Source organism: Pyxicephalus adspersus, chromosome 3, assembly GCF_032062135.1.
Source record: "Pyxicephalus adspersus chromosome 3, UCB_Pads_2.0, whole genome shotgun sequence".
Taxonomy (NCBI): domain Eukaryota; kingdom Metazoa; phylum Chordata; class Amphibia; order Anura; family Pyxicephalidae; genus Pyxicephalus; species Pyxicephalus adspersus.
In genome coordinates, this window is record NC_092860.1 from 23,254,255 (window position 1) to 23,263,640 (window position 9,386).

Consider the following 9,386-nt stretch of genomic DNA (forward strand, 5'->3'; position numbering starts at 1 on the left):
CCAAAACACATTTAGGAGATACAAGCTTTATGTACAGTCATAAAGAAGTACACCCTCATTCAGTTCTAAGGTTTTATGTATAAGGGCATAATAAAAATGATCTGGTCCCTGGCAGGTGCTAAAATTATTTTACTCCAACCTCCAATGTAAAGTAACACCCACAACATTCACCAGGTAACTATTTACCAAAAAATAAGACACAATAGAGAAGCCATGTGTGAAATACTAAGTGCACCCCACGAATAACTTATAGAATCACATTTAGCAACAATGACGTGAAGTAATCATTTTCTGAAAGAGAAGACGCTTTCTCCTGACAACCCTTCCAAACAAGACAAACTTGTTCAGCCTTTTTCTAATAGCACTGTCATGAACTTTAACATTTAACATGTTAACTGAAGTCTGAAGAGTCTGAAATGGGACTCTTCAGGTTTTTCCAATTTTTCTGAGCATTGCATGGTCTGACCTTGAGATAAATTTGCAAGAATGTTCATTTCAGGGAAGATTAGTAACTGTATTGAATGCAATACATTGGATTTATATGTGTAAAAGCAGGTCATTGTTTTCAAGAACATTTATTTTACAGTATATATATTTGTATGAGTATATTATGTATTATGTAAAATAAATTTTATATTATTGTAAAAATAAAACATTTTTTTATTTAATATATAGATTTTTTAATTTATTCAATTTATTATTGATAAATTGATTGATTTTGTGTTTCAAACTTTATTATACTCATACTATTATATTGGGGAGGTTAATAAAGATCATTGCTGATGTTCTTCTTTCTTTGTATTATCCTAACGCACACCTGAATGCTCCAGACCAGCAAGCTGACAATACTTCTATAGTGGGGAATCACTCTTGCAGATGATCAATGATTCAATGTGTTTGATTATCAGCACCGGGCTGCTATTTATTCTCTTACTTCTATGGAGGTGGTAGGAGTGCACTGAACTTTTCACGCTTTTTAAACTTCCTAATTTTTGTTAAATAATCACACTGTGTAACATGTGTTTTTCTTCTGAGGTTGTATTTACCTAATTTTAAGACTTGCTACGGACAAGATGATTTTAATCAGATGCCCTGATGTGCAAAAACTCACAACTGACTTATGAATGTAAATCATCTTATCAATAATTTTTTACAACATTCTTTCACTGTAAACCTTGCAATTATATATGCACATGGGGGTTAGGCAGTAGCCTAGCCCAACTACAATGATAATGCCCCTGTAGTAAACCAGTGAAGTTTTGATAAATTGTGCCCATTCCTGTCACTTTGCAAGGAAGAATATACTTGTAGGCAGTGGCTGTTTGATGAAGATATGCCAACACAGATGATGAAAACTGTGCCTATTGTAATCATTATCAATTTTATTTGAAATGATTGAGGAAAGGCCCAATGTGCAATCCAGTGAACAGTGGCTGTACTCTATAGTTTTCTTCACACATCTCAAAACCATGCAGAGAAATAATTTAATTGCCTTCACTGCAGATTGAACTATAATAATGACAAGAATATGGACCCTGTAAAGGAACCTAGAAGATCTCAGCAATATATACAAAAGTATGAATGAACAAAAATTCTCGTCTTAGTCTGACTTTGGCAGCAATATTTGCTCATTACACAGGCTTCTGCTTTACAGTGCTGCACTGTTTATTTTCACAACTAGACTAGTCTAGTTAGTCTTGGTGGGTAACCTTATTGACATGATCAGAGTATACTAACCAGTTCACTGATGTTATGTTTGTTTTAAACCACCCCAGTTGTGATCATTCTGTAGGCATATTCAAACTATGGGCTGTGTAACACAAAGCTGTGTTAAAGCAGAAATTTATTCCGCTTATATTTTCCCATTTCTTTTTTTTCCAGACCACAAAAACAAAATGTGCACAAAAGTACAAATTCTGTCAAAAAAGTCCAATTTACCTTGGGTTCCCCTTGAGCAGCAAAACGTGTCCTTAGAGTGTCCAGGGGTTGTACAGTCAGAGTTGCTGAACAAGCAGCCAGACCTCCACAGAGAAAGTGAACCACTGGTGCTCGTGTGTCCAGAGAGGTAGATGTATGAAATACTTCAGTTAACACCTCAAAACTCACAAACTGTAGGTTGAAGAGACAACGTTAGTTGAATCCTAACACTAAAACACTAAATATTTATCGCCCATGAACATAGAATAATGAGCAGCAATATAACTGCTTATTCCCTGACATGACTGCTAGGACCCATTGCAATTTTTTTCTAAAGCAGGCAGCATTGCACATGAAGTACTTTAGATCCTACAATTGCTATAGTGACCTGCTCCACTTGTAAGGGGGAGCTTTAAAAAGTCAAATTTACAGAAAAAAAATTGTTTTGGATAAGGTGAGAAGTGGTAAAAGCTCTCCCAAAAATGTGGATTAAACAGAAGTCACTAGAACAGAAAGGTGCGGACAGCTCATAAACACTAGGGTCCTACCATAATGCAGAACTACATGTAACTAATTTTCCAGTTCCCTCCCCACTGCCCTCCATACCATCCTATCTGTTTACTATACCTTTATTTGGGTCCTTCAATATTTTATACCCTTCCCTTTTTTAAGTAGGACCAGCATCCTCCAGTTTACCACATTAAACATATCATAAATTTGTTAAACATTTCTTTTTGGAGATAAAAATTTGTGTTGATTTATTGTTTTGCTACTGTTCAGTTGTAATTGAATTATTTAAAATTTTGCTTAACACACAATAAAAAAAATATTGGAAAAAAAAAGTGCCTGAAACCAAGGATGTTCTTGTATTTTAGCTGTAGACAAATTTTAAAAATACAGCAAGGTAAATGTAACTCACCTGTACAGCACCATAGGAGATAGAGAGGAGCTGTGCTGGGACATGTCCTTTCCAAAATCCAGACAGGCCTTCCTCTTTTAGGATCAGTCTGGCTGCCTGAACAATACCGCTATATTTCCCATGGATGCCATTCCCAGTCAGACGCTCAATTTGCAACTGTGGAATTTAAATTACAGAGATCACCATATTCATTATTTTTTTTTCCACTACTAAAAAAAAGTAATGCACAAAACAGAATGAAAACATTCTCACTGCCCTGGGTGATGGCTAACCTGACATTTATATAAGAATAGCTAAGAACCTAACAGTCAGGTTACTAATATTTTTAAAATGAGCATATTTCTGCATGTTTCAATGTACAGGTATTCCTCGTTTAAGGGGTTTACGGACCACCCGCACCTACGACTGGCTCTTCTGACATGTACAGTGTACATCTATGCAACGTCTCCTCAGTCTTCCGGGCTCCATCTGTCTATCCTCTCTGCGATCCCAGTCTACAGAATGTCAGTGCACTTGCCACTGATAAGTGTTTCATGCTGGCAGCACTGCAGACCAGGTCTTTCCTATGCTCCTCGCTTTACAATGAATTCCCTTAACAACCAGGTCAGATGAAGGGATCCTGGTCGTTAAGCGAAGAGCATCTGTATAATGGGTTTACTTTATACTGTCTGTGCACTTTACAGTCTCATTGTGTCAATTCAGTAACATTCCTCCTAGCTTAATAGTAATAATAGTGTTGATGTTCGAATTCGGGTTGTCCTTATATTTGACCCGAATATGGCTCTTCGAATTCGGATAGACCCGACCCGAAAAACACGGGGTTCGACTGCAAAAATTCGGGAAAAAAAAAGTTTAAAAATAAAAATGAATTTTAAATTAATTTATTTGTGTGTGTTTTTATTTTAACTTGTTTTTTGTATTTTATTTTCTACAGGTTATCCGACAATGACATTATTAATCAATATGTCATTGTGGGATTCCCGGACCGTGGGAACTTTGCAGTTACACCTAATTAAAATCACGTGCCTTCAATCAGTTGTAACCGCAGGCAATACCAGGGCAATAGAGGTTGAATAGAGATACATATCTGTGATTGGCTGAGAAATAGGAAACCCTGATGACAGCTCAAGCATCATCAGGATTTCCCTTTCCTCAGCCAATCAGGGAGCAGAGCAATCAGCAGAACTTTACTATGCTGACAGTTCCGCTCCCCTGATCACTCCCGCAGCCCTATAATCGTGCATAATCGTTGATCGATCGTAATCGTTCATTTTCTAATAATAATTATTGGAAGTGTGTACCTAGCTTTAGCCTAATATTAATGTGACAGGTGCTCTTTAATCTTCATGTGAAGTACAGGGGTATGTAATAGTGTTATGCATCTTTTTATAATGTATCTTTTTATGTATCCTTTTACATCTGTTTGGAGGCTGTAGAAGCTCTACACAGTGCTGAAAAAAACCCGAATTTTTCCTCCCATTGACCTTAATGGTGTTCGACTTTGACATTCAACCACCTGAATAATTTTGCTCTATTCGAGCGAATAGCTGACAAATCGAATAGTGAGCTATTCGACCAACACTAAGTAATACATACATAGTCCAAGAGTAGTTATTTTGTAAGTGTGTATTTATTATGTACTAGGCACTACCTGATATATCATAAGGAATAATTTACACCATTATGGAGCAATCGTATGTTCTGGTGCAAAGCAGTGAACTGCTGAAAATGCAGCATACACAATATTTGGTCTGTTGTGGTGCACTGGATAGCCTATTCAAATGCACTGAACACATCTATTGGATTGGACTGGTTTGAATACGCCCTTAATGTAGCAATAAAGACTATCTAGGGCTGGGGAACTCTTGCTCATGACACAATCCCCTTAAGCCACTTAGAGTTAAAACTCTAAGGCTGCATACACTCGCTAAATAATTGTCATTGGAAAGGATCTTTCACAATCCTTTCCAACGACAAATGAGTGAAATTTGCATGAACGAGCACTGTTCTGCTCTATGGAGAGGGGAGGGGGGAGAAGGAGTGAACCCCGCTGTGCTCTCTCCCCTTCACTTATATTGCAGTCATTCCTCGTTCATGGATCTTCCAGGATCTCACTGCACTGAGTAGCCATGTAGGAAAAATGCTGGACATATAACAAATACATAATGAACTGCCCATATTTAGGGATTTTGCCCAAGCTGGATTTTTGTAAACTATCCTAAGAAAGCAATCCAGAAAACTGGGTCACTCTAACATGCATCTCTCATGCCATCCACCTAGCTCTGTCTCTTCCCCAGTATTGCCCAACACTATTATGGGCAGCCCTGCTACCTAGTAAGATAAGAGCCAAGACAAAGCGAGTCAAGTGTTTGCATCTCAGAGCATCCCATTACTATGTTACAGGGTGCTCTAAATAAAACAAACTTGTCTGTAGGCACCAAAAGTTTTTTTTATTTACAAAAGCAAGTGGTCAGGTAATAGTCCAAAGTCACCCACATGGTCATTTTACTATAAAAGAAATAGGGCAGCATGATGGCTCAGAGGATAGTGCTCTGGCCTTTGCAGTGCTGGTCCCAGGTTCGAATCTTAGCCACACTGTCTGCATGGAGATTGCAGGTTCTCCGTATGTTTGTGTGGGTTTCCTCCCACATCCCAAAAACATGCAGTTAGGTTCATTGGCTTCCATGAAAATTGACTTTAGACTGTATTAAAGACATATGACTATGGTGGAGACATTGAATTGTGGGCCCCTATGAGGGATAGCTAGTGACATGACTGTGGGCTTTGTACAGCGCTACGTAATATGATGGCGCTTTTAAAATACTGTGTAATAATAATAATAAAAAGGAAAGAAAATATACATAAAGTTACCTGGAAGCGAATTTTTATGACATCCAGAGGGCTTATAAGGGCCCTTGTGACCAATCCAGAAAGTGAACCGGCAGTAGCTACTTCAGCGGTAGACAGAAGATGCCTCTCTGAACCAGGATCATATCCCACCATCCTCCAAGGAGACCTGATAGTACGCAAACAGTAAATAAATCAAATCACTTAGGCAGGGCTGTCCAGCTTTTAAAGTTCTGCTCTCTTTGATAACCAATACTGAGAACAATATAGATGCTATCATTGCTGAACTTTTCTTCCAAAACTGTTAACGTTTATTGGCATTAGTTTTTAGAAATAAAGTAGAATCATAAAAGAAAAAAAAAAAATACAGACCCACACTCAGAACTTTCATGTGTCCTTCTAGAGCAGTGAAGGTCAGCTCCGTAAAATAGGAAGCTTCGATTGCAGCCCGACTGGGGGACAGCAAAAAAAAATATCAGAAAAAATAGAATCTGTTTGTAAGTTTTTACAACACAACACAATTTTAGAAACTCAAAGTATTTACAGCATTCTCCCCAGCATTTTTTTAAGCTGGATGGGAAGAAGCTGTAGGTGGGTGGCAGCCCCTGTATTGTGACCCAAATTTTCAATAACCATCCAGAAACAGCCAGATAGTTACTTAAAAGTGCCAGGTGGTGCACCCGGCTAAAAGGGGCTGGGGAGAATATGTAGAGACATCAGATGATCACTGCTGGAAATGATCTTTGTGGTCATTTCTAGTGATAGATGAATGAATGAGGGGTGTACACAAAGCGCCAATCTAATCTATGGAGAAGGGAGGACGAGCCAGCGGCTTCCCGCTGTGTTCTCCTCCATACAGGTGCCAAGCAGTTGTTCCTGATCAGCTGTTCATTAGGGGGTGAATGGTGTGATGTGTGTACTTAGCATTACAGTGCTGGGTCTTGGGATGGAAGAGGATACAAATTCTCATGGAAGGATGTCACAGCACTATACAGAAGTGTGTGCTTAGAGGATTCAAGATCCTCGACTATCTCAAGAATCTGCAAGATCTACAGACTTCACCTCACCTAGGTAAGCTAGCAAGGTAAGTCATTTTTGTAATTGATATTTATTATTTTTTTTCCTTTTAAATCCTGTAATGTAGTGACCATCAGAGGGGGTAGGAACAGCACTATAAGTGCACCTTGCATTTTAGATAAGAAATGAGAGACATTTGTCAATTCTGTCACACTGCATAGCAAAAGCTAAGAGGAACAGATTGTGTGACAGATTTATTACAAGGTTACAGTTTGAATGGTAAATTCTTCTACCGGTAGTTGTGAATCTGTTTAAAGTGCAAATCTCAGTTCTGATAATAAATCTGTATCAGAACTTTGCAAACTGTCAGACTTGGCTGATCAGAAATACATGTGAAGGGGTCCCAAATACACTGTAAATATACCTCATAATTCCCTGGGGATTGATCATTGGCCTGGGGAGTCCTTAGCACAAGCTCCAACCTCCTATAAACCCCCTTTTCCTCTTTTTGGGAGAATCTGAATATTGTCTGTGTTGTTCCACCTCCTCCACTCCTTCTTTTATTATTTAGAAGCCTGGGGAGGCAATAATGGGAACACCATTCCCAACCAGAGATCTTCCAAAGTTTCCTTTGTCATTGTAACAATGATCTTTACAGCAGTCTGTAACCTCGGCATTGTTCTCCAGAACTGAAAATAATGGCTCAGGAGAACAGAGATTGCTGGACGGCTTGGATGTAGTATCACATATTGATTTTTTACATTTAGCCCCCTCCAAGTGTGTGCTATTTCCAACGCCTCTTAAGCTACATACACACACACAATAATAGTCGTTGGACAGGATCTTTCACAATCCTTTCCAACGACTAAGGAGTGCACGATGCATGAACGAGCGCTGTCCATACAGCACCGTACTGCTCTATGTAGAGGGGAGGGGGAGAACGACGGAGCCGCACCCCGCTGTGCGCTCTCCTCCTTCCTTTAGGATCATTCGTCGTCCAACCTCCTTGGATCTGCCAAGACAGATCTTTCTGACGATAGACAGGTGCTGTACACGCACCAGATTCTTGTCTGATATCAGCCAAAAACCACTGGACGTGTGTACGTAGCTTTAGATTGTAGGCTCTTCAGGGCAGGGTCCTCTCTTCCTCCTATGTCACTGTCTATATATGTCTGTCATTTGCAACCCTTATTTAATGTACAGCGCTATGTAATATGTTGGTGCTATATAAAAACGTATTGCCTTATAAGAGTTTTTTTCATATCGGTTAAATATGTTTCACTTTCTAACAGCACCCACTGATGCTGAATATACCTTACTTACCTCTTCATGTGACCACAACTTCCTATCACTCAAACGTAAGTTTACTGACCCTATACTTTATTGTTTAAAATGTATATATACCCTCTCCATATATACTAACACTGTACAAACTGGGAAGCAAAATACTTTCTATTTTTGGTTAGTAATACATTACAATAATGTAAACTAGAGACATATCCCTTAAAGTGTATTATCTTGTTTTATAAAGATATTTATGATAATAACTCTTGAAAAACCCATCAGATAATTTTCTCTGTACTTAACAAAAAGCTATGGTCGTCAATGTGTTTTGAATCTAATTCTTGATAATGATAACAGTTCATGTTCATATATTCTAGTTTTTTTCTATATATACACAAACCGTACAGTCATTATACTACTATACCCCTTATGAAGCCTAACTGGGGGAAACGCGTCGGGACGTATGTAACCTATTCAGGTCCTGCCTTTGATCAGATACATTATTGTATAGTTGAGTTATCCTAACCTTATGAATGTGAACAGGGGTGGGGATACAATATAACAATTGTATTTAATAATTATGTATACATCAATAATGTATGAAAACACAATTATTATTTTGCATTAATTATTGGGCCTCTTACCTCATTCTTTCTACCTGCACTTTAAATGGTGCTATTTAAATCCTGTTTTTTAAGAGGGCACTCTTTGCGTATGAAGGAAAAGAAGTTTAGCTTCGGCAGAGGAAGGGATTCTTCACTGTAAGGTCTGTGAAATTGTGGAATAGTAGTTTCAGCAACTACTATGGATTGCTTTAAGAAAAAGCTGGATGTTTTTCTAGAAGCACAGAATATAACTGGGTATTAGGGCTTTAAAGTAAAAATAACAGAGACTGTTGATCCAGGGAACATCCGATTGCCTCATGGAATCAGGAAGGATTTTTTTTTCCCGTTGAAGCAAATTGTACCAGGGTTATTTTTGCCTTCCTCTGGAGTAACTATGTCTTAAAGTGTTTTATATCTGGGATATGTTAATTTCCCTAGTGGTTAAACTTGATGGATTTATGTCTTTTTTCAACCTGACTTACTATGTAACTATTATTATTATTATTATTATTATTAAAAATAATAATAAAATCACTGAAAACACTGCTTTTTTTTTAGGTGGACCTTGCAGTAATCAGCAGGCAGGGCGAAGCAATTCTTGTGTCCTCTCCCCCAAAGATCCAACTGCAGAATAGTAAATAGTCTAAAAATTTTAGTCTGCAGCAGGGGGACTGATCTAAGTCAAACAATTAACTGCATAGGCAGCAAGATTTACATGTCTATGTCTTTTGTAATGTGTAATTTTATGGGTTAAAGTCTTTGAGACTTCCAAATACATCAAATGCAGCTGACTCAAT

At 38.1% G+C, this 9,386-nt stretch overlaps 1 protein-coding gene across 2 annotated transcripts in view; it reads right to left on the bottom strand.

Moving 5' to 3' along the window:
* Positions 1 to 7,117, bottom strand: part of SLC25A19 (solute carrier family 25 member 19) — a 12,176-nt gene extending 5,059 nt beyond the window's left edge. Inside the window, exons 1-4 of one of the 2 annotated variants that reach the window (XM_072403926.1) lie at positions 6,056 to 7,117; positions 5,708 to 5,852; positions 2,837 to 2,992; positions 1,939 to 2,109 (exon numbers count right to left, since the gene is read on the bottom strand). In XM_072403926.1, the coding sequence (XP_072260027.1) occupies positions 1,939 to 2,109; positions 2,837 to 2,992; positions 5,708 to 5,839 (459 nt within the window). In that variant the 5' untranslated portion in view covers positions 5,840 to 5,852; positions 6,056 to 7,117. Of the gene's footprint in view, positions 1 to 1,938; positions 2,110 to 2,836; positions 2,993 to 5,707 lie in introns of both variants that reach the window. The other variant, XM_072403927.1, reaches the window with a different exon arrangement.
* Positions 7,118 to 9,386: the final 2,269 nt, after the last annotated feature.